We start from the raw sequence: 26,962 nt of genomic DNA on the forward strand, positions 1-26,962 counted from the left end.
TCTTGGACAGCCATTCGCAAAAATTGTTTTGTTTTGACCATTGAAAGAAAATAGTTACATTTCTGATTTTCTATAAATAGAAAAATAATATCTTTTTTTAGAAAATATCAATTTCTGAAAAATATTGAACAATGTCGCATAAAACTGAAGTGGATAATAAATAAATGCTAACATGATTAAATTATTTATTTTAAAATAATAGTATAAATAAGGACCTGATTCGTAACAATATTTATGCAAAATTTACAAAATATTGCTTAGATGAACAGTTAATTTCATGGTAAGGAAAATTAATTTAAACAATATTTTTCAAGCCAATTACCTCTATTCTTAGAGATAAAAACACTCTTCAACAAAGGATTATTTATAACATTTCTTTTGTATGTAACTCGTGCTAACAGTGCATTAACTAATAAATCAGAACTATTTGATGTTTATATGCAATTTCGTAATAGTATAAAAAAATTAATATTTCTCAAAAAGTACACTTTAAACCGTTTCTAACAATACAGAGCCTTTAACTTCCGAATTAAGTTAAATGTATAGTGAGTGTATTGCGACTTTCTACTGAACAGCCCGGTTTTTAAATACAATATTTTTAATTTGCACAGACACAGCTACTCTACAAAATTTACAAAAAAAAAAAAAAAAAATACAAGTAAGTTAAAGTAAACAGTATGGTGGAGGGATTCCACCGTTCCCAACCGAAAGCATTCGGCGTTAGCTCAAGGGTTGCGCATAGAAAGAAAAAAAAAAAAACGACCTCAGAATGCAGGTCTCCCGTTCAACTGCTCGTCTGTAAACGCCACGAGGGGGAGCTCTCTGCTCAAGGGGGAAAAGAGGTGCTACTAATGCGATTTTCTATATCGTCTGAGTAGAAAGGAGTAAATGAAAAACATTCAATAGAGGAAATGAAAAATAATACAGTCCTATATGCTTCATGATTTTAACCAGTTAATTGTTTTTGACGAGTATACTCGTCATGGGAAAAGTGCAATACTTGGCGTTATGACGAGTTTATTCGTCGGGAGTAATAATTAATCAGGAGACACAAGTATATTTTACACAAAAGTTACAATTAATAAATTATTAATCAGAATTCACAATTTAGATACGCAATTTCCGAAGAGGTCGGAACAGTTAATTGGTTTAATAAAAATAATAATTTTGGCATTATTCTTCCACTCCTTAATATTATCTCTCCAAGAATATATTTTTTGATTGCGTGAGTTATCTTTTATCCTTATTATCTATTATCTTTCATTATCCTTTATCTAATATTCATGCTACCGTGCTGAACTTCAATAAAAAAATGTTTGATTCATTAGAATGAAATTTTCCAAAGAAAGAAGATATGTTATATTTCTGTTCCTGGAAATTTAAGATAAATTCTATGTTAGTTAATGTAACCCCAGATAATTAGAAGAAAGATTAATGATTCTGTTTTGTGATGCTGAAATTAAGATCTTCATCAAGTAAATGGTAATTAGATAATTCTAGATTTTTATAAATTGATAAAATATGGAATAATTTTTATCTTAAGTTATTTAATCCTAAATAAACACACATATTAACAAATTTTCAGGGATTTTAAAAATATACGAAAACTGATATGAGATAAAGCATGTAAATTTATCTTACGTTTCTTAATTTTTAAATTGAAAATGTTTGACATTTAAGTCCTATTTATACTGTAAAAGGGATATAATATTAAATTTAAAGGATTAAAATAGTGTGATCTCATTTTTTATATTGTTTCGATCAATGCATTTTTTACTATAAAGATGTCACATTAATAAATAACTAATAACTAATCTGAAACAAAAATAAATAACATTCTGTTAAATATCAGGAGAGAAGAAATTTTCGATTAAAACACGACATAAAGTAATAAACCATAAAGTACGGAATTAAAAAAAAACAACTTGTGACATATTTACGATGAAATTTCTTTTCTTTCTGTTGTCCGAGTTACTCATCTGAACACCATTTCATCTGTGAATGATTAATTAGCATAGAAACTACTTCTGGTTTAAATCCCGGTGTAATATGAATGTTCTGAAGTGGAATTTTGATTTTCAGTCAAGTGGAAGATAGATTTTCCAAGTAATGAATACATTTTGAATATTCGTTTTTCATGTTTATGGCTTTCCTGAGATAGATTCTTTCGTGAAAATTAATCATAAGGTAAGACTGGGAGAACTACTTCCTTATCTAATCAGTATTGTTTGGCTCTGCTAAATTTTTTTTACAATTTTGGTTCTTTTTTTCAAGTATTATTACAAAAATTTTGTTACGGAAAAAAATGAGCATGTCTTTTTAATATAAAATTATTTCGGTAAAATTGGAAGGGTTTTTTTTTATTATTATAGTGAACATTTGTTATTATAGTTATTTTTATTATTATAGTGAACATTTGTTATTATAGTTATTTTTATTATTATAGTGAACATTTGTTATTATAGTTATTTTTATTATAGTTATTTGAAGCTGTAGCTTAGGTGATATCTAAAAGAAAAAACACAATTGCATTCATATAAAATCAAACATGTTATTAAAATAAGCAACTGAAGAGAGTTTTAGTATTAAATCTTCAATGAAATGAAAGTTAAATTATTTAAAATATAAAAATCACTTAGAAACTCCTCAAAATTTCAAAAAAAAATCCTTATTAATATAGGAATTTAAAATATTAAATTTTCCAAAAAAAGGATTTATCGTCTCATAAGGAAGTTAAGTAAATTTGTAAGTCAAAAGGTTAATGTAATCCTTGTTTGTCAGATACTTTATTTTAAAGTTTAAAGCCTTTGCTTTGCTAATGCTATTCACTAATTATTATCTTTGAAATAAACTCAATAATAGTTACGTATATATATCAAAATTCAGTTAATATGTATTTGAAATTAATATCAAAATTTATGCATTGTAATCAAAAGAAATGAAAGGAAGTAGTCAAGCGTTAGCACCAAAATTATCTAATGAATGTTAAAAAAATAATTTAAACGAAGCCTATTTCATGTAAATATTAAAAAAAAGTTTTAGTAAAATATTCAGACCTTTTGATGGTTAAAAATATTTAAAACTATCTTTTTAAGGAATTAATTAATACTAAAATTATTTTTCTGAACTATTCTACTTACAAATGATTTAAAAAAATCCGCATTTAAAAAAATCGTCTTTTTTTTTTTTTTTAACTCGCTATACACAAGAAATATTTTCTATAAAGTAATCTAAATTCATAATTAGAACTTTACAAATTGTGAATCTAATATTATTCATTACTTTTAATTAATATTAAGGTTTAGTATTAAATATTAAGAATTATAAAAAATTAAAAATTGTAAGCCTCTACGTATTAGAATCATGGAAAGCGTAAACAATTCAGATTTTATATTTAGGACATCAATAAGAAATTCTAGCTTACTCTGAATATTATATAATCCACTAGACTTCGTTAACAGGCATATAATAACTAACTAAATATCTGAAGAAAGTCACTACCAACAAATTGGATGACTACCAGTAAACATATTTGCTCACAAGTTGAATTTAAGAAAAAATATATAATTAAGATGATTGCATGATTTCATCTAAACAAGAGGACTAAGTGGCTTTCTATGTTATTTTCAAGTTTTGTTTCGATAACATGTTGCCTCCCTTCTAATTTAATTCCACCTGCCTAAGGCTGTGTATTCAGATGATGGAACAGGACATTATTCATTCCGAGACACTGTCAAGTGGAGAATGCACTAACAAGCTTCCCGTGGAATGTGAATGAAGCTGATCGAACGGACTAATTTATTGTTTAACGCTGATTATCCAATTAAAATGACAATTTCTGACTTGTTCTGTAACAGCCATTTGGCGAAAAGGTCGTAAGAGAAATTCCTTTTCTGTTTCGTTTTCAGATAATAAAAGAATCAATTTCCTCCGCCACTTTTCCAAGACTTTTATCTTGTTAACACGGTATTGAAAGTATCGAAAAATATGAAACGATGACATATTCCAAATGGAGTTTCAGCATGAAATATACTTCCGTGATTATTGAGAGAAGAGATATTCTTAATTTTTTTGTCTCAGCATCTTGCCTTTGTTAGCATAATGAAAATAATAGTTCATTTTGTGAAATGAGTTTTGAAGGAAAGTTTTGCTAGGGCGATACAACATGTTGAACGATGTAGTTTAATTTGATTAATAAAATGAATTTAATATTTTTATAATTAAAACAAAATTTATTCCTCATTATATTTATAATTTAACTTGCTATTTCAGAAATATCAAGTGCATCATGTACAAATACTGAAATATAATTCTAAATTCTAATTAATTCCTTTTTAAGGTATATAACTTATGATAAAATAGGTTCTTAGGATAAAATGCTTTCAAAAAAACGTTTAAATATAATTTAAATGTTTGAATTTTTGTATAAAATGGACTGAAGAAGCATCTATGAAATAAAGACAGTTAAATTAAAAGCCAAAGCTGCTTTAATTGGATTATAAATTTCATGGATTTTTTTTTTTAATTTTTTTTTTTGTGGTTACAAAACAAAAGAACAATATTTTTTCTTTTTAAAGTTTATCAAATGATTTGTTTAATAATTTGTAGGTAACTAAAGAAATAATTACCTAGTTTCCTAAGTAAAAAATAAATTGTATTTGTATACTCTCGTTAAATACACTGTATCTCTAAATTTTAAAAAAAATGAAATTTTCGATTTTTAACAAGAATTAAAACAAATTTAACTCTTTATAAAATAGCAATTAGGTTTTTATATTTATAGTTAAGGAATTGAGAAACATATTGAGAATCTATTATACTGAATAAAAAAAACAATAGGCATTGAATTTTAATTTTATATTTTCCATCAGATAATTTTACCAAAATTTAAAATGGTAAAAAATTGCATTTAATTATGTAAAATAGCAATGAAATATAAATTTCGAAAATATAAAAAATAAATGTAACTTTCCAAAAAGTGGGCGTAAAAGCAAAATGCTAAAGCGTTTATAAAAACGTTGATGAGAAACTAAAAATACCGAATAAAAATTATCCCTTCTTCAAAATCCGCGTTTTTAACGTCGAGTCATAAAGTCACTTACCTAAAAATAAAAAACTGCGATTTTAAAATTGCTATTATTTTTGTTAGTTAAATATTCATAAAAATGTCCATAAACATGATGAACAATCATGTTTTATCTTTGTTACGTTTATACATACATTTTTTACTATTTAATACATTCTCTAAAACTTTAACACATATTTAAATTATTTTTTTTGCCTTCATTGACTAGAAAATAAAGATATGTTTTGTGAAAAATTTAATTGGTTATTAAACTTTGTATGTTGATTACACGCTTGTCAATGTTTTATATTAAAACAGGGATTTTATGTATTAAAATCAATAAAACAAATTAACACTTCGTGCGCCACGGCCAAATGAGTAATATTTTCCAAGGCGCCAAGGCATGTTCTTTTCTAATTTGCATTTACTTGACATTAAATATGCTATATAATTTGATTAAATTATTTTAGTTTTTTCATTTTCTAGCTTATTTGGATGTCGCTTACATATTTGCGATGTAACTCTCATGAATCTTATTACTTTATATTTGCGAAAGTCACATTTAAAATGTGTTTCCATACAGTTCATAATTTCAGACACCCATATAAAATATTTAGCAGTGTCTGCCGGTCAGTATGGTGTGCAGTGGCTATGAAGATGAAAATGTCCTTCTATATGCGACGTGAGATGCAATGTGTTAAATTATAAAAAAATTATTAATCAAATAGTCTGAAATAAAGATTCATAATATTAAGTAGATGGTTTTTTTTTCATTCTTATATCAATTATAAAAATCTTGAAATGGCATATATTTTCATATAACTCTGTTTTCTTCTGCAGAAGGAGTGTTACGTAATCGTTTTGTATGTTTGTGGCAATGCTTCTTAACTCAAAAGAAGTTTATAGTTCCCTAAAGTAATAAAAAAAAGAGATCCCTTATATATAAAATAGGATTTATTAGTAATCGCTAATTTGGTTTAATCTGATTGTCCATCGATTAGTTCGCAATTAATGTGTTCATTTCTTCTTCGATATAAGAGTATGAGAGATCGGCACTAATTGCAAATAGTTTTGGAAAAATGTTTAGGTTTTCAAATGTATTTGTGATTCTTTGACTTCATTGCTACTTTAATTATTACTACATTTACTACTTATTACTATTGATTACTCCTTCACAATATGCATAAAAGTTTTGCGGTTTTTTTTTTGTTTTTTTTTTAGAATCTGAAACTTTTTCGGAAGATTTTTCATCTTTCACTTCATTCCCCCACGGCAATTTGTAACAGACGCCAGGCAAATTGTGACAATAAAAGCAGAAATAATTAAAATTTTATTTAAACCATTCTTATATTAAAGTGAATATTTAATATCATGTATTATCACATGGGACATTGATAATAAATAGTATTAAATATTTTACATTAAAATAAACACAGAATGGTTTAATCAATCAATATAAATTGTCTGCATTAAAATTGAAATTAATGCAAGCAAAAAAATAGATTGCTTCCCTATTGGACACATTTTTTTTTAAGATTCCAATTTTCAGTAAGAAATATATATAAAAAAAATAGCATTACTCACTTTTTGTTAAGACAAAATATTAGTCTTAATAAATTTTGCGAGAGGTATTGATATGCCTTTTTACCGATTCTTTTAATATAATTATTAATATGATTATAAACATAAAGCTTCTTAGTTTATAAGTAGAAAATAATTTCAAAAATGAGAAAATAATACGTAAATGCAGCTAGAATGTGCCCCATATTAGATTGAAAAACTCATCTGAAGGTATAAGCCATGAAATGCATAACTCTTGATTCATTTTGCCTGTGGGATATTTTTCTACTGATTTAATTTATTAAGTTGTCCTCCATTTCGTCTACAGGAACTATTATGATGCATCAATTCTCACGGAAACTGTTTCCAGATTAAAGCTCTTTGATTTAAGCTGCTTGAAGTGAAATATGACTTCGCAGAAACATAAAAAAAATAATAATAAATAAACCCAGGAAAATCCCTTTTACGTATTTCTGCTTTGTTTATGAATAAATGGGAGAATTAATTATTATTACAAGAGATTCGTGTCGTTTATGGAAATATTGTATTGAAACGAGAAGGTTATGGTGTGTGTGTGTGTGTGTGTGTGTGTGTGTGTGTGTGTGTGTGTGTGTGTGTGTGTGTGTGTGTGTGTGTGTGTGTGTGTGTGTGTGTGTGTGTGTGTGTGTGTGTGTGTGTGTGTGCGCGTGCGTGCGTGCGTGTTTTAATTGTCTGCCTCTTTGAACATTCTCTGAAAATACAAAACTGCAAATCCAACGAATAGTCCATATTTACAATATGCAAGGGAGTCAATTCTTTTAACATCATAATCATATAAATTAAGTACATTTGTCCGACAATATTTAATTGTAAATTATCTCACGATTTTTTTTCCCATGTTATATTTATTGTGGAATTTGAAATTAAAAGGCAGTGTTCCATTTTCCAGCTTCAACCACAGATTGAATTGTTTGTGGAAAACTTAATTCAAATCAATTCTTTTCAAATAATGCTTACATTTCGCAGGATTTCCTATGAGTACTGTATTCTTAAGATGGTAACTAACATCAATTCAATAGAATCCATTATTAAGAAATGAAATTATAAACAGTGTGGACAATTACTCTAGATTATCCTAGAAATTAATAAAAAAAATAATGGTAATAATTACAATTATTCCTAGGATTCACCCAAATAGAGACAGCCATTTTACATTTAATTTCCAAACTTGGGCTGGGAAACACGTTGCCTTTCTTCCAATTAAATTCCACTCGCCTCAGGTTGTCTTCTCAAATGATAGAACAATATATTATTCATTCTAGTATATTGTCAAGTGGAGACTGCACTAACAAACTTCCCGTTGAATATGAATAAAGCAGATCAAAGAGACTAATTTATTGCTTTATATTGATTATCCAATTAAGATGACAATTCTGTGTGACAATTTTCAGTGCGATATTTTTGAAAGGGAAATCTTTTTTTTTTTTTTTTTTTCGTTTCCAGTTAATAAAAGTATTGATTTTGAACACCATTCAGTCAGTTTTTTTTCTTGTTAACAACACTCTATTGGTTATCCATAAAAGTATCGAAAAATGTGAAGTGACGTCATATTCCTCATGATGTTTGGATATAAAATATGTTTTCATAAAACATTGGAAATAGCCTTTCCTCCAATTATAGTTTGTAGTTTATATTCTTATGGGTATTTCTAAGGTTTCAAAATTACAATTTAGATGAATAACGGTAATTATATATAAATGAATTAATTTTCTTTAATTCTGAACTAAAACTGCATATGAAATTAATTGCTCAAATGTATAATTGGATGCCTTCGATAATACACAATTAATATTGTTTTTTTTTTTTATTTAATACAGTTTTTAAAGCAGATTTACGAAAATGTTAAATATTTCTGAGTTGATTAATGTATATGAAAATATTGAAATTTCATAACAAGGAATATTTAGTTAACCCTTTAAAGGGCCATTTTTTTCTAGTCATATTATGTTAAAATATTTTTAGGCTTGAAATTAGAATAAGAAAAGGGATTCATTTAGATTATTAGATTATATTTAATTTGATTAATTAATTAATTTGGTTAATTAATAATTAAGTAACAAATCAAGACACATCATTTTGTCTGAGATAAAGAACTGAAGCATCTATGTTTCTGACTTACTGAAAAGATTTGTCAGAATGCCAACCTACATAATTTCATACAAAGATTGATAAATTTGGTGGAAAGCATACTTCCCGCGGCTCTAGAAAGGGTTAAATAAAATTAATAATAATTGAACATTAAAATAGAAACAAATGTTTTCAAGTGCTGGGAAATAGGAAATTTTTGAAAAAAAGGGGGTTTTTTTTGAGTAGCCGACGGATATTTTTTTTAAAATATAATCATTTGTAATGCATTGTATCGATTCCACTGTAAGGCTTTATCAACTAATTTAATATCAATAATATAGTGTTACTCCTTTTTCGTATGAGCTTTTAAGGACATCGCAATATTTTAATTTCAAAAAAGGAAAAAAAAACGAAAGCATGTAGATTATCTCATTCTAGTAATTTATGAGAAAGCCTATGCAAGCAAATGAGTCCCTAGGTAATTTGGAAGAAGATTAATGATGCTGTTTTGAAACGATTTTAAGGTCTTCATCGAGTTAGTGGTAATTTGAAAGCACGTTATTTTATTTTTTTAAACTCCAAAGTGATTAAAGAATTACGTATCTGGAACATGCATTTAATTTGGTGTGAATAAGATAATTTAGACCTAAATATATCTTTCGAAAATGAGTTGTTTCAAGTAAAATATCAGAGAATTATTTACATAATAAAATTCGTAAGAGCAAAATATTTCAATTTTCGAGTACTTCAACTATATTAAGTCTATACGTAAAATATTTTAATCAAAGTTAAGGAAAAAGATTTTAAGAAAGAAATAAAAAATCGAGAGAAGTTATCCCATTTATAAAGGGTTTTAATGTCATGAAAAATTAATACAAAGAAATAAATTAGATTGGCAATTTCGTCTTTTGTGATAGGAAAATTAAAATATTTAACCGGAAAAATTGTAAGTGATCACCAAGAAACTTTTTATCTATCACTAATAGCATGTTAATGATAAAAAAAAATTAGAAATAGGTTATTAACATGCGATCTTTATCAATTTTTTGGCGATTAATTGTTAGGACACGGTCAATGCACAAGCATGAGAATTCTGAATATGTATTCCGGACACCTTTTTTCCAATCTATTGAACCACACAATTATAATCACAAAATTATGGGCTAAATTTCATATATTATTAAATCATTGACTTTTTGAGCTATCGCGTTTACATGCTTGTAAAAATACCGACCCAGAGACAGTTAAAATTTTGACCAATAAAGTTCAAAATTTGATCATTTAATTTGATCCTTTAATCAATCATTCAGACGCTGAATCGCTGAAAGATTTTTTTTTTAATTGTTATGTTTGTTATCGTTTGCAATGCTGTTATAATTTTGAGTTATCATGTTTATACACATGCAATTATATTGACAGTATATAAATTCCTTTGAGGATATGGCTCCAAATTTGACAACTATCAAAACTTTTTGTGCCTAATTTGTAGCAAATTTTATTTATCTAGCTTTCTTTCTTTTTTAAAATTAATGTGAATTTATATTCGTAAAGTTGAACAGACAGATTTCCACTAAATGAATTACGTTCAAAATATTTTAGAAATACACAAATTTGGCTTGAAGATCATGTATTTCATCTGTTTACATCAAAGTTGTTCGGTGTGATTGTTCTTACATACCTATATAATGCCAAAATTCCATTTTCCAGACTCAGAGATGTCTGAAATGTTGTGATTCATCAAAATCTCAAGTTCGAATTTTTAAATGGTTACAATGTTTTCTCTTTATAAGTAGTCGGTATCTTGAATCTGTGGAGATTGCATTCCTGATGACAGAATCCGAGATGTAGGGTCCGTAGCCGCGTAAAATAACCACTAGACAAAAGTGATCACCCTTGCCCGGAGACTGTTAACTGGCTTATGAAGCTACCACCACAATGCGGCTGCAGACCCTAACGTAGCGAGTTCTGTCCTCAGGAACGCAATCTCCACAAACGTACACCATATCACGATTCAAGGAACATCTATTATTATTCCCTATGAAATGCTGAGTTAATAAAATCAAATATATATTCACGATGAATATTTCCTAATTTTATTTGAGTGAATTCACCTAAATGTTATTTTCTCTATGGAATATGTCAATGAGTAATTAGTAATGGCTCTTTTTCCAAATTAAACCTCTCTAGAATGCAATTATTCTGAGTCGGAGAATTATTCTGCAGTGGAAGTGAGGAAAAAAAAATATTGAACAATGTTTTTATTATTTGTTTGTATCTTTCATTAAGGATTTTACCGAGACGGAAAATGTCTTTTCTTAAAACTAATTAGAGGATTAAATTGTGATGGTAAAGTTATTATCTATTGGATATCGCTTTTTTTCCAATGATTTGTTTTTTTTTCAGAACTTGTGTCTTTTATTCAAGGTCTTTTCAATAGAAATACTTGCAATATAATTGATTTTTTCACATTCTTTGAAAATATCAAAATATATGTAACTATTCAAGGCTCTTAAAGGAGTTCGGAGTTTGATCATAAGTAGATAAGCTGTGAATTTTTAAAATTACTGATATTGAGGACAACATTTTTCTATTCTGTGCATTGATTTGAAATGATATAAAGAGTTAATTATTTTCATTAGTTAAATATACTATTTAATGCTGCCTGGATTTTTTTAGTTAATCATTTCATATTTCCTTATTTCTTGATTTATGATAATGTTCATTTTTGAAATTATATCTCCCAATCTTCGTACTTTATCTCTTTCATTTCTAATGTTTTTGAATTAATTTTCTAATGTTGAATCATTCTAATGTGTACATTCCATTTATAGAACTATTTAGATAATTTTCTTTTTTTTATATAAAGGACTCAATGTCTTTTATGGATATAAAATTAATGCTTTTTTATAAAGAAAAAATATTTTTTAATGAAAAAACTCTTTTTGCATTTATTTAAACAACACTCATAGCAAAAAGAGTATTTGAAGAGCCATCATCTATCTGACATGTCTTTATAGATGCCTTTTCATAGAATTGACGATTTCAATTGTTTGTTTCACAAACGCTTGTCTAATAAGATGCCTTAAAAATAAGAAATTATTAGAAACAAACATACTCATTGCTTTACGTTTTTTCAGTACAAATACATGTATTATAGCAAAATCTTCTTCCACAGAGTTACATTTTAAAATATTTATGAAGAAAGAAAGCAAATATTTAACTTCTTTATGTTTGATAATGTGAAAGAGTGAAATTAGAGAAAACTATTTTATGTTGAATGCCAACACATAACAAATAATGGGGTGAAATTAAAAATATTTGTTCAGATTCTTACATATTCGAAAAATTGCCGATGAATGTTGAAAAGAGCAGAAAAATTCTGCTTAAAAGGAAATGAGAAACCGAGAAGTCACAGAAACAAATATATATATATATATTGCTGGCAAATTATTTTATAAATTTACCCCATGTAATAACATTAAAGTATATTTGCTTTTGTTTCAAGAATTAAATCTATCATGCTTAATTTCGGGAAGTAATTTAACAGGTAAACATAATAAAACTGTTTTAGTAAAAATCTTTTAAAAAAATCATTAAAAATACATTTAATTTGCAACAATTAGATACATGTTATAAAAAATATGAAAACCTTTTTGCCTAAGTTTATTGAAGTGTACACACTTATTGGTTGAAACTGCAAAGCAAATTCAAACTCTTCTAAGAATACTAGAAGTATCATCTTACAAAACAAAAATTCTACACTATAAGCAACAGATGTCCAGATATCCTTCGGGAGGTCGAGTTGATTAGTATCCCTACTGTGAGCAAAAACCGCAGAAAGGGAAAGCATTTCCTTTGTCACACTATGAATCCACCACCTTTAGAGTCGTTTTAGGTAGTGAGACAGATCCCTAGGACATTCCCGTACGGGTCATAAACGTCCATTAAATCATGCGTAGCATTTTGAAAAAAAAGGGGATAGGGAGTGATTAGTCTAGGTTTGCTAAAAACATGTTATCTGTTGGCAAAAGTATTTGGCGGGAAAACGTATTGCTATTTTAAATAAATTTTGATGCTTAAATAAAAGGAAAAAGCTTATGTCTGTTTGTTTCATTGTATATGTGCTTGCTGGCTCTGTACAAACCAGACGGCCTGACCAAATTTGGCAAATACATACTTTGAAGGGTAGAAAAGCGATTTTGGGAGCGATTAATGATAATGATCTTTTTAATGATACCAGATTTTTACTATATAATTTTTCTTCCTATGTTTAATGATTTTTTGAAATAGTTTAAACACATTTTGCAACGATATCTTTAATTGTTGAAAAGAAACTGAAAGCCGATCGCACGAATATTTCATCTTGTCTTTTGCTTTGTTGTTACGAATATTTCATCTTTATTTTTTTCTATTGTTGCCACCAGAATAAGAAGATTAGGTATATTTTTCCTGATTAGTAGGTTTCAATATTGGGTATACCTGTAATTTTTTTTTTTTTTTTTTTTTTTTTTGTATTTAGAATGAGATTTAACTTCAGAATGAAGCAATGTTGGACATTTTTTTAATACCTCCATTTTAAAATATTGCTGATTTTACCTGTGATATAATTGGAAAAAATAAATATTAAGTGCATAAAATATAGATAGAAAAACAGAAAATTGGGCAAGTGCAAAGCACAATGAAGATAAAAAATGTGCAAGGCTATTTTTCAAGTATATATTATGTAAATTAAAAGTCTCTGATATACCATATGTTTCATGAACTATCAACATTAAATAAAACATTATTCTATATAAAAAGAAATACATTAAATACTAAATAATCTTGACATAGAATTGCTACTACATGTGTTACATATTGTGTTTATTTTGCTTTACTTCATTTTGTATCCTTTATCTGCAAATTGTATTTTTTGTTGTTGTTGTTGTTATTGTTTGCATTAGGAGAAAATGTTCCCATTTTCTTCTAATGCATTCTTTACGTAAGTGATATTTAATATTAGTAATATATGAATTTCATAGTAAATTAATGCTAAACAATGGTAGGAATATTTTTATACTTTAAGTGTTTTGAACATTCCTTTTGAGAGGCGACTTTCACAGTAATTTTAAATTATAAATGAGATCTAAGATATATATATTGTGTGGATTATAGAATTAACGTTCTGTTAAATATTCCTTCAAATAACAAAATCATCAAAATTTTGGCCTATTTTGAGAAAAAAAATTACAGCTGTTACAAAAATTTTATATGCATTTTTTTTATTTAAAAATATATAAATAGAAAATGATTCATTTCATTTTAATAACACGATTATAAATTTATATAATGACAATATATTGAAGATTTAATCAAAGTTTCATGTATTATAGTTAAAAGTAAATTACAGAAATAAAAGTGAATGTTCACTCATATAATTATGAGGAAATAAAACTTCTTTAAAAACTTCTTTAATGTTACAGCAAGAGTTTCTCCTGCAACGCAATAACAGAAATCTGACTTTATTTCTTTTAGTAAAGAAACTAATGTTCTAAATTCATTTGCTCTTGAAATCTTATATTGATATCGATTAGATTTCTGCAAACTATGAGCTCATTGTGAGATAATAAGACTTTTTTCATAGCAAAATGTCGGCAACATGCATATTGTTTTCACGCGGGGGGGGGGGATGCTTAAGGACAACTGAATCAATGGGCACATCCAAGCGTGCCCTTAAAGCAATTTCTAATAAATATAATTAAATCCTCAAAAGATTTCAATCTAAATATGGGAATATAATGTCAACAGTCCAAAGAGATTATTTAAATAATTATAATCGGGGGGGGGGAGAAGGGCAAGATTATTAAATAGGTAAAATTGGCAATTACCAAGGAGCCCCTCAGATCTTGAAAATTTTAAGCAGTTTTAGAAATTTAGTTTTATACTTCATTTAATGTCAGAGCCCATGCAATCAAATTTATTCAAGTCAAAATCAAGTATACATTAAATTATCATCGAAACTTTATTCTAGTAATATTCCTGATTACAATTTACAAGTTATTTATTATGCTATTTTATAGTTCTAAAAAAATTGGCACTTTTTAGCTTAAAAATTTTTCCCTCCCTTTACAATATTATTTAGGACCTATTAAAGAAGCTTGTCTTTTGTTTATTTAATATTTGCTTAAAGTTAATTTTATATTTTATTAAAATTTGAATTATTTAAATTTACATTTTATTTGATTTTATTTTGCAAAGTGGAAAGTATTCAGATTGTATTAAAACGCCTGAAATTGTATTAAACAACATGCCATTCAGTATTCGAAACTGCTTTAAAAATCTTTTTAACTTTCGCCAAATCTGACACTTTTAGATAATGTTTAAAATGTTGTAGCCTCTTCTAGAACTGATCCTTATCAGTAACACAAAGGCCTTCTAAACGAGACTATTCATTGACAGTTTTATGACTGGTACGGAGAAGTCATACAAGCGCGTTTTAGGCTTGGCAGTTTCGTTAGGAATACTACATTACAGTCTAAATATTTGCCGACAGGAGAATGAATATCTGAGCTTTCAAGAGACACATTTTAGCTATATCAGCAGCAGAAAATTGAATTTTGCGAGGCATTTTTCAACAGTTTATTTACATGTGCGTTATTTAAGTTTTCTCCTAATTTTATATACAATGTGGTTATGATTAAAGTTCCACTTTGAAATGGTATAAAAGGAAAACTACTGGATCAAATGTTATCAAACTTGGTAATAGTTTAAAGAAAGTCGTGAATTTCTTTTCCACCAAAAAAAAGTTTAAAACCTCACCACCAGGAGGGAATGGTGATGTATTCAATATTGTTAAACAAAATAAGACATGGAAGCATCGGTTTAAAATGTGTTTAATCGTTTCTGCAACTTTCTGCAAAGCATGTTCAATGAGGCGTCCACCATTTTCTGAAAGCACGTTAAATCGCATTACTACATTCTTAATAGTAACTCTTAGCATATTAGGAGGAATGTTACGCACACATCGGTGTATCGCATCTTTGCATACAGTGCCATCCCCCCCCCCGTTGGTAACTTTATTTAATTTTTTATTTTTTTGGTAGAAAGATATTCCCATGACCTCCTTTAAACTATTACTAAGTTTGATAACATTTGGTCCAGAGTTTTCCTTTTATGACCATTTCAGAGTGAAACTTTAATTATAATCACCCTGTATTTCATAATATATTTCAGTAATGAACAATGATTTGAAAAGTTGCATTTCGGAAACAAGTTTTTTTCATCATAATTCACCATTACTGAATTCTGAACGTAGAATGGGAAAAGTAAAGATATTCAGTAAATATTTTGGACGCACACCGAGACACTGTGAGAATATTAACATTCACAGGGAATACCGACGTTTTGCCAAATATAGGTTGTTGTTTTTTTCCACATTTGCATATGTATTATTCACACTTTGGAGCCACGACCAAATTAACTGCCCTCTAATGATATATGGAAAGAACTGGAATAGAATATGAATCTTATTTAGTAGAATATTTCTTTGTCGCTAATTAGTCATTTAATATTGCTTCATTCCATGAAACACAACAAAAGTCTCTTGTAGATGGATACTGATAAAAGTTGTAAACAAAAAATAAATCATGTATAATAAAGAATAAATATTTTTATTAACTTGTGTTAATATGCTTTAGATTGTTGTTATTATTTTTTCAATTAAGATAGTGTTTTTGCATTTGCAGGTGGAGTCATCAGTATGCGGAACGGATGGTGTAACCTATCTCAACGAATGTGAAATGCGAGTGGCAGCATGTAATAAAGGTCAATATGTTGCAGTGGGATCCAGAGGACCTTGTGGTGAGTGTAATTTATAAAATAAGTGTTTGTGATTCCTTAAATTATCAGTTTTATAAAAATATACTATTTATAGACATTTCATCGAATTATTTTAAAATCAATAATTTCGAATGTTGATACAGAATTTTAATGATTCTTTGGAGTATAATCACTTTTTAACAGGGATTTATGTGAGTCATTCATATTTAATTACGAATTAAATAACCAGGGTTAGAATTAATGTGTCGAAATTCGATAACCAGAAAGTCTCCGAATCCAGAGCAGATTATTATGAAAAAAAAGCTTTCTCGCTTGGCGAAGTCGGAGTTCATTTTTCATTTTTGATTAGTAGTTTCTACAATGAGGCTTATACAATGAGGTGTTTTAGATACAACGAGGTTTATGCAATGTTTAATTGAAAAAAAAAAGACAACTCAATAAAGTATGAAATGAAAGCAGAGTAATCAAATACATTTTAGCTTCGTACAAAATTGTAATAACCAGCAAAATAGTTATGTTTCATAATTTTTTTAAACTCAAAATATTTAGGAATTCTATAAATAATAATATGCAAAAATAGTATGATACAAATTTAATATAGAATTGAATAAATTATTCTATTCACTTACGGCATGTTTATTTTAAGCCAACGTAAGTTTTATTGATATTGTACAAAAAATATTTCGCCAAAAATTATTATTCACTATTCACATTCAGTTAAATTTATTGGACACCAAAAAAGATTTGGTTATATATATTTTCAGAATTAGAAGTGCCTGCAAATTAAGAGTCGCAGAAAATAGAGTCAAAATGACTCTACTAGTATAACCCTTCTCCATTTGATATCCCTGTACTGCAGAAGGAGGAGAAATCTTTATTCTTCTTTTTGTGTCGCTTGCAGAACTCCCAATTAGCCGAATATCAGGAGAAATTCGTATTTTGTCTGCCATTTCCAGACTTAATCTTCAAAAATTAACGAAGTGTAAATGCTCAGAGTCGTAAAGTTTATTATTAAAATTTTTCATAAAGAAATTCATTTAAACAATAACGAGTTCGAACAAAATTATTGCCCTTGCCATTTGGCTAAAAAGACTTCAGGTCGTGTTGCAACTTATATGTGAGTGGCTATTTATTGTAATTCTTAAATTTATACATATTTGTGACATATATTATTTTTAAATTAGAAATTTTTTATAAGTGGCAATCTCATTAATTACAATATTCCATAAATATTCAAACATTTCAACATAAAATATAAGAATAAGATTCGATTAAATGGTTAATGTAATAGCATTATCAGTTCCAGTGTAACAAAAACCCCATACGATTATTTATGTCCTCAGTCCAGAGTGACAAAAAAAAAAAACATTATTTAGCAATGTCTTCGTTCCTAAATGACATGAAACACCAAAATATTTCAATAGTAACGTCCTAGTTCCAGGGTGACATCGAGCATCAAAAGTTTATTGTAGTTACGTGTTCATTCCAGGACTATGTCAAATACTAAATGGTTATTACAAGAGAGGCCATAAGTAGACTATATGTCCATTGTCAAATAGATGACTATGATTCCTATGAATTATAAAATATTAGAATGATATTAACACTTAGATTGATATTAACAATACAAATGATTATATTCTAAAATGTTTTATTACTTTCATATAGCTATTATAGTAATAATAAATGCCATGTATCTATATAAATAGTATTATATGAAAATGTGGATATCGGGCAGTTACATGCTATAATAAATCTATATATTCTCTAAAGATATACAGTACTGTGTGAATTAATTGGGACAAACACAACATTTTTCACAAATGTTGTTTAATTAGTATAGGTTAACTTGCATGCACGGTATAGCAATCTAATACAAAATATGTCCTCCTCTAGCTTGAATGAGATCCTGTGCACAGTTTAGTGTGGATTCCACTAAATTAGAACAAATTTTTGATCTCGTCATCACTAAACCAAACTTTTATAGCATTCTCAATCATTGTTTTCTTTGTTGAGCAGTCCATTTTACTCATACGTCTCTATACAATACTCCACAAATTTTCGATGGGATTTACATCAAGAGAATTACCAGGTCAATCCAAAAGTGTTATTTTCTGTTTTTGAAAAAATTCGTTGTTAGGTTAGAAGTAGGTGTGGAGCAAGATATTGTTGAAAGGTATCAACACCATCAGAGAAAGTTTGCATCATAGGCACGATTTTACTTTCTATTATAGAAATGTATTGTTTAGAGTTCATCATCCCTTCAACTGGTACTAAACTGTTAGGTCCTCTAGAAGTAAAATAACCCCAAAACATCTATTTCTGAGGGTGCTTAACTGTTTGAATAAGATGTTGTTCCCTGATGGGTTCTCCACCACTTCGCCTGATAAATCTTGGTCGAAACCCTTGCACAAGAAAATGCGTTTCGTTGCTAAGTACAACCTTCTTCCAATCTTATGCAGTCCAGGATTGATATTTCTTGGCCCAATCCAAACGTTTTTTTCTTCATTGCAGGTGTTAATAACTGTCTTTCGATTGGTTTTCGTGCAAATCTCCCAGCTTCAATAAGCCATCGTCTAACTGTCAATGAATCCACTCTCACACCAGTAGCTAATAATTCTCTCTGAAGATCTCTACTTGTTTTGTAAGGATGCATTGTACTATTTCCTACAAGAAATTTGCCTGTTAGATGTGTGGTCCTAGATACACTGGTGTGTCCTGTTAGATGTGTGGTCCTATAATCCTAGAAACACTGGATTTTCCAACTCCAACTGCTGCAGCATTATCCCTCACAGTCATAGAAGTATGCTGACTAAGGGTAACAATTATAATTCTTTTCCTGGGAGTGATATCCATTTTTTAAATACACGTCAGAAGGAGACAATTCACACAAGCGACCACTTCTTACAGCAACTGAAGGGAATATTCTTTGACATGTCATGATCACGTGGTCAAACCGATTTAGAATAGTCAAGGGCAGTCACGCGTTGTAAGAAAATATAGTTGAAACCGGTTTGAAGCAGAAAATCCCAGAGAAAGGAACAATTTTCTTAAAAAATATGTTTGTCCCAATTAATTCGCTCAGTACTGTAGCCTAAAAGTAGTGATTAATATTATTATGAGATAAAAATGCATTGGGAACATAAACCTAAATTCGCCAATTTATTAAAAGATACGCCATATAATGTGCATTGCCTAGGGCCACTAAAATCTTGCCGTCTTCCAAAATCTTGCATATTACGAGATAATTTCATTCTAATGTTTAATGAAGATTACAAATATGAAAGCTTTTAATTATATTCATTCAAAGTTATTCGTTCAAATTCTACTTCGAAAGCAAAGGCAGTATTCCATTTTCTTCAAAGATAGCCAATCTTGCATATTTCATGTAATCGATACATATTTAAACTAAAAGTATAAGGATCACTTTTGGCAAAATTCTTTAGTTATATCAAATTCAAAGGCAGTTATAGCAAATAGTGCAATGTTTGTCAAGAAAGACATTATTTAATTGCCACATTTCGTTCACAATATGGGATATTTAATTTGGATATTTAAACTGAACACATTTTTTACAATAATAATAATAAATATGTTAACACAGCCAAGTTCCATATCTGGTTTAAAATTATTAAGAGGAATATTTGAAGCATCTTAAATATTTACCTATCTATATAGATATATATCGTTTATATAACATGTAGGCAATGTAGTCGTGTTTACTCGACAAATTTTAATCCTAATTAGGCAGAATAATAACACTGAATATTAAAATCTCTTATATTATTCAATTATGTTGATAGTAAGCATCATGTAAATAATTATTTTCTATCGAATTTATTTCCAAACTAAATGGACATGATTATTCTGAAAGTAACAATGTTGTATTCTTTATGGTGATATTAAGTTTACACATTTCTTCGCGAAAGAAGGTAATATCATTTACATAAAAAGTCAATGCTTTTCCGCGCATGACTTTTTCTTCTGAATTTTGAAACAGTGGAAAAATTATTTCTTTTCTAGTTCTTTTTTTTTTTTTTTTTTCCGAAAAACCGGAGCGAATCTCAAAAGGTGACGCTAAACTAATTATAAAAACTTCTTTCCGAAGAAAATTACTTTCTTCCTCGCGATGACTTTTAATTCTTTTAAAAGTGTCTTCTTTTCTGATATATGCGCGTTTTTACAGTCGATTTCTCTGCAGTAACTAATGATTACAGAGATTGTGTAATAAGGACTTCTTTGTTTGTTCACCGATCTTATTTAAAATTTTTACAACTTTTATTTTACCATTCTTTCACTTCGTTATTATTCGTATTATATATCTTGTAGTTTCCGACCTCGGGTATACATTGAATGTTCAATGATTACTATGACGTTCAATGACTTTAATTTGATTACTATTGATTAAATATTATTAAATATTACTAAAATCAAACTAATTTGGTTCATTGAAAAGAATAGCAGTATTATTATTTCTATGTTTATATAGCCTTTATAGTAATATAAGTTTTCAAAAATATTACTTTTTGACACTGAGGATATAACAACTTTCTTTTTTTACATTTTCAATTTTGTATCTTATATCCTTTTTTTCTCTTATATTATAAAGTTAAAGAAAAAAATTAATCTGTGAAGTTCGCTTGAACCGTAGGAACAAACTTAATTTAATGAAACCTAATTCGCAGTCGGCTGCAATGCTGTTTTATAGCAAACTAACCATGGTAGAAAGTGTTTAGTTAATGAAATTATATGAAAATCGGCAATTTTTGGAATAATATTGATTTCCATTTTTTATTTATCCTGGTTTAAATGAATCAGAGCTACGAGTTTGAGATTAAAATTACGATTTTTCCTCAATTGTTGTGAAATATCGTAAATATCTTTTGCATACATTTAAAAAAATAAAGCTGAAAGAACAGGAATTTCTATGGGTATTCTATAGTATGTAGTGAGTAAGAAGATGCCAAAGAAGTAGTTAAGAAATGACACCACGAGACCAAAGTTAGAATATTCCGTTTTTGTTTTATATTCTTTCGAATCCTACGTGTAATTTTAATCCGAATCAAATATTAATTTTCTATAAATTATACTTTTATCAGCTCTTCATATTCAGTTTCATGTTGCCATAAAATGTTTTCTACATTTATTTGAATTTCAATTAATAGTCTATATTTAGAGAAATGTATTTCGTATTTTTCAGATATTTCGCTATTTTCTTTACATTTAAACTACCGAATAGATTCAGGGACAAATTTTAAAAATAATACAAAAAATATCTATAGTGGCAAATATTTGAATTTGAAATATTTGAAATGATCTTAAAAGCTAAGAGTTGAAATATATATATATATATATATATATATATATATATATATATATATATATATATATATATATATATATATATATATATATAATATTTCAATTCTAGCCTTCATATTTTCAACTGTGATATGTATAAAAATTATTTTTATAAACATTTGTAGTTTCCCTTAATGATTGTTTAGTCAAAAGAGCTGAGCTGAAACTAACTGCTTAACATGATTTAATAATATATCTTAAAATCCAAAGTTTATGAAATTTTATGCACACACCAAATTTCCTTAAATTTTATTGAATTGTTTCTAAGATGATATGTTCCGCGAATATATCATAGGGAAGTATTCATTCTTTAGAAAATGATTTTATAAATTGTATTTGCGTATTAGCTCAACTAAATAAATTAAAAACAAATATTATTTCCAAGCTCTCTAATAGAATTGCCCAAAATAAGCAAACTGTAACTAACTAAGAAGTTATACACTTTTCAAATATTTATTCCGTTCTATTTTACGTTAAAAATATAAAAATCATTTTCTTAATTTCTAATTTAAAATCGTTTTCGATTTCATTTTCATCTGTTATATTTTAAAACACTGTTGTATATACAGTCTTATCTTAAATAGATTAAACATAAAAATTGTTTAATATTTTATAACCTTTTGGTTTATTTTTATTTCTTAAAATGAAATTTGATTTTTTTTTCAGGGAAAAGCACATTTGCAACCTTTAGCATATATTTAAAAAAAATTTATAAAGTGCTTAATCCAATTGTTTTCCCTGTTGCAGATTTATGTCAAAATGTGCATTGCAAGTACGGAGCCCGTTGCGAAAACGGCCAGTGCGTGTGCCCAGTAAACTGTCCTGATAATTATGAGCCAGTGTGCGTCACGGATGGAAGCACGTATCCCAACGAATGCGAAATGAGACGGGAGGCCTGTATTAGGAGTCAGGATCTCAGTGTCCTTTTCTATGGTGAATGCGGAGATGTTGGAAGCTCTGGACAAGGTAAGATCTCCAGTTGACGTTAAAAAAAATGAGGTGCATTCAAATAAATAAAAGTTTTTAGTGAAAGCATAGGTCATTCATCTTTTAAATGAAGCAAAATCTGTATTGAAATTGATATTACGTTTTTAATTAAGTCATGAAGTTGGAAATCTGAATAAACTTTCTAATGAAATCAAACCCGCGTTGACATGTATTCTTTTATCTATTGAATCCAAACTTTAATGGTTTTGATTGAATTTCTTAAAAAAAAAGAATACAAATCGAAGTTGAAATTGATATTATCATTAGAGATTCCTCTTATCAAGTTAGGGTAAACCAGGAAATGAATTAAATTATTTCAGACTGCAAAATATTCATTATCCAATCGATATGGGAACATTTTGTTTTATTTGAATAATTTAATAATTGAAAGTTGTTCTTTTAGGAAGGTTGGAGGGGATGTAATAACGAAATTTTTCATAGATTTCGGTTTAAAATTCTATATATAAAATTACTTCATTTTTGAAATTCTGATATATTACTTTACTTAATATTTTTACTGAAATTTTATTCTGCATGCTTTAGTATTTAGAACTATTTACTTTAAATTTAGAACTCTTTACTATTACTTTAAATTTAGAACTATTTACATAGGTTCAAATTAATTTAAATGATAAAATTGTTAAATTGTGTTCGAGGAAGCGTAGAGCTGGAAAGCATGAAAATAAGCAGATATCTGAATAATTTAAATCTTATTTAATACAAATAATACAAATTTTAATTTGAAATGTTATTGAGCTTTTGAAAGCTCAAAAAATATCGTAAGGCCATATTTTGATAAAATTTATTCCTCTGAAATATTATCTACATCTATGCATTCCTCTGAAAAACGTTAACTTATAGGAGATGCAAATAACTGTTCATTCATTTTTATTGACTTTCGCACTTCTATGCTACCATCGAAATTTGTATAACTATTTCAGAGAATATATTTCTGAAAAAGTAAAGGTATCTTATATTAAATTTGAATTCTTTTGTCTGATTTTTAAAACCAACAACAATTCTGCAACTTCATTATTTCCTATCTTAAACTGAAAATATAGTTAGAATTCTATTTCTTTACTTTATTCATTAGAAATACTTCGCTATTAAAATTCTATTTTAATAATAACGTAATTCATTTTGCACTCGCCACCATCTTTAATAAATTATTTGAATCTGTACAGTAATATAAATACGCATTAAAAAAATATTACTTCCGTTTATTATATTTTGCTGTAAACTAGAAATCTGACAATACATTTTTTTTTAAAAGGTAAACATTTTTTCGCTGTCTATCTTAAATTTAAATTCTTTCGTCTGATTTTTAAAAGCAACAACAATTCTGCACTTTACATTATTTTCTATCGTAAACTGAAAATATAGCTAGAAAAATTTAAGTATTAGAACTCAGAACTCGATTTTGGTGAAGCAAATTATGTTCCAAGACGGAAGGATAATTTTTTTTAGATTCAACATTAAGCCGAACATGCAGGCGTCTCGAAAGCAACTGAATTTATTTTCTGAGTTTTATTCCATCTAGAGGTTAAATGAGATTGCCTTTCAGCCATGACTAAGAATTATTCAAAAATTCCATCCCACAATGCTGAGTAATTCTGTTTGCGCTTTCCTTTAGTATTCTAGTTCCGTCAAAAACAAAAACAAAAAACCCATCCAAACTACATGAATGTTTCATAAAAGGAATTCGAAGCAAACAACAATTTTCGCCTCTACGTATTTTTTCCCACTGCAGCAGGTGCAATAATGGAGTATGAATTGTAAAATTTTAAAAAGAAAGGAAGAAAATATTGGGAATGCTTGTTCCAACGTGGATTTTATGTGGTAAAATCGTTCTTCAATAAATCCCGGGGGACGACATGTTTTAAAAAAGAAATACTATAAATCGACCCTTTTCTGTATCTGATTCGTTTTCTGCTGTGAAAAAAATAAGGCATAAAAATGCAGTGAACACTTAAAATATTACTTTTTTTTGCAGCAGTAAATCTTGATTTTACGCGATTTTATCGGGCTTGAATATAACTTAAAACTTGCCATGTTTCATAAGGGACCGTATAGAAATATTGTGTTTACTTTTGAGAGAAAACTCATTCCATAAAAATAGTTTTGTTATCTCTACAATCCGTAAATCTTATTTAATTCATACATACTTTGAGGATTTTCACACCTGCGGGTCTCGCCGATTTTGTAAATGATAACAGAGATCGCAGCAATTTAATGGCAAAAAAAAAAAAAAATGTTTCGAAACAATAAGAAGCACAGAAAATGAAAACCGTTGGCTGGAAGGAAGAGATATGCATAGTGAAGCATTCGGGTTATTTACGTTGTAGATATGAAGCCCTTATTCTCATGAGAATAAAGGATTGTAGTGAAATATTTATAAGATATATGTATAATATATCTTTATTTTTCTTTTCTTTTCTTTTTTTTTGATATTTAAGGAATTTTTCTTATTTTATTTAAAGAACTTATTTTCGTTAACCAAACATGAAATGCCTGATGTTGAATAGGTGCATCCTTATTCAGACTTTACAATGTGCTCTTTTTTTACTTTTAAAAGTTATAATTTGTATATATGTGTGTACTTAATGTGAAATAAATGGAATATTTTTGATATAGAATTGCATATATATGTATGTCGGATAGAAACTGAATATTTTCACAAGAACCGTTGAAGAAACAAAATAAATTTAAATAAAATGAGAAAAATCGATATGTAGAGAGAAATAAGACCAAGTACTATTTGGCGAATAATTAGATTTTGACAAACACAATATAAGACTTGCAACGGTTGTATCACAACTGAAACATCAAATCCTTCCATTTCTTCTTATGTGTATTTTGCCACGCTATCTTCATAATTTGAAGGAGAAAATTCATTAGCTCGAAAGATGTTCCATTTGTTATTTATTTTTTTAATTTTATTTGAAACATTCTTTTATTTTCCGTTATATAAGGATGTTTCTTTTATCCAAGATGAGATTCTAAGTATAATTGTTCTTATCACTCAATTATTATTTCTCAAAATACGATAAATATTACAAGATAAAATAGAAGTATATTCTTGAGATAGCAGCAAAGAAAGCTATAAGTCTAAAATATCAAGATATACAGCTATTTTTAATGTAATCTGAATCTATGATAAAACAATAACACAGGCCATGATTAATTTGTGACCATACGGCAAGATTTACAACAAAAATTAAGGTTCGTGAAATAAATGATCTTGATACCTCTATTAGAAACCAAGAGTCAAAGTTCTTTCTAAGAATTTGTGTATCATGTTGAGAAACTGCAGAATGAAGTGATCACACGAGGAGAGAATTTATTTTTTAAGTGTGGATTACAGAGCGAGCTTTCCTAATGTCTACGTCATGAATTGCTGTGCTGTTATACTACTTAATAAGTGATTTCCTGCTTATTAGAACGTTACTGATTTTTAGAAATACTTTCTTTGTGAACATTCGGTTATGTTTTGCTACATATGAGTTTCGAATGTCTCATGGAATAAAATATCGGTATCCATTATCAAGCGTTTAGCCTATTCTTACGAAAATTCGCTTGTTGAACGTACGACAATAGTATTTTAAAATTCGTTTTATGGTATAAACGAGATTAGTAAAAGAAATTTTTAAATAGAAGTAAAAGAATTCAAATTTTTATTAAAGGATAAAATTTTATGTCATTAGGGATAAAATAAAATTTTGATTTTTACTTTAAACAATGCCTTTAGCAGGAAAACAAAATATTCTCTGTTTATACGGTTCATTTCTGTGAGAACCGAGTGGCTTGCTGTAATTAAACAGAGAAAAATGTAATTTTGCTTCTTGGAGAATTTTCTTATCAATCAAAAGGATACTTTTTTTTTATTTCAGATTTAATCCTAATAAGGAATGTAAAATATAGACGGGATTTAATATTTTCATAAAGAAAATTCATATGAATAATTTCCAAAAATGTGACCCAAAATGAAAATAAATTTTAGTAACAATTTAAAATAGATAAACTGATAATTTGTCTTATTCAATAGATAAAAATTTAAAAATTCAA

General features: G+C 27.8%; 1 protein-coding gene across 2 annotated transcripts in view; it reads left to right on the forward strand.

Annotated features, from left to right (window-relative positions):
* The window catches only part of LOC129961816 (agrin-like), a 675,765-nt gene that overhangs the window by 501,525 nt on the left and 147,278 nt on the right, over positions 1–26,962 (forward strand). For both annotated transcript variants that reach the window (XM_056075396.1, XM_056075397.1), the window contains 2 exons: positions 16,456–16,570; positions 22,658–22,876. In XM_056075396.1, the coding sequence (XP_055931371.1) occupies positions 16,456–16,570; positions 22,658–22,876 (334 nt within the window). The remainder of the gene's footprint in view (positions 1–16,455; positions 16,571–22,657; positions 22,877–26,962) is intronic.

The sequence above is a fragment of the Argiope bruennichi genome, chromosome 2 (genome assembly GCF_947563725.1).
Source record: "Argiope bruennichi chromosome 2, qqArgBrue1.1, whole genome shotgun sequence".
In the NCBI taxonomy this organism is placed as follows: Eukaryota; Metazoa; Arthropoda; class Arachnida; order Araneae; family Araneidae; genus Argiope; species Argiope bruennichi.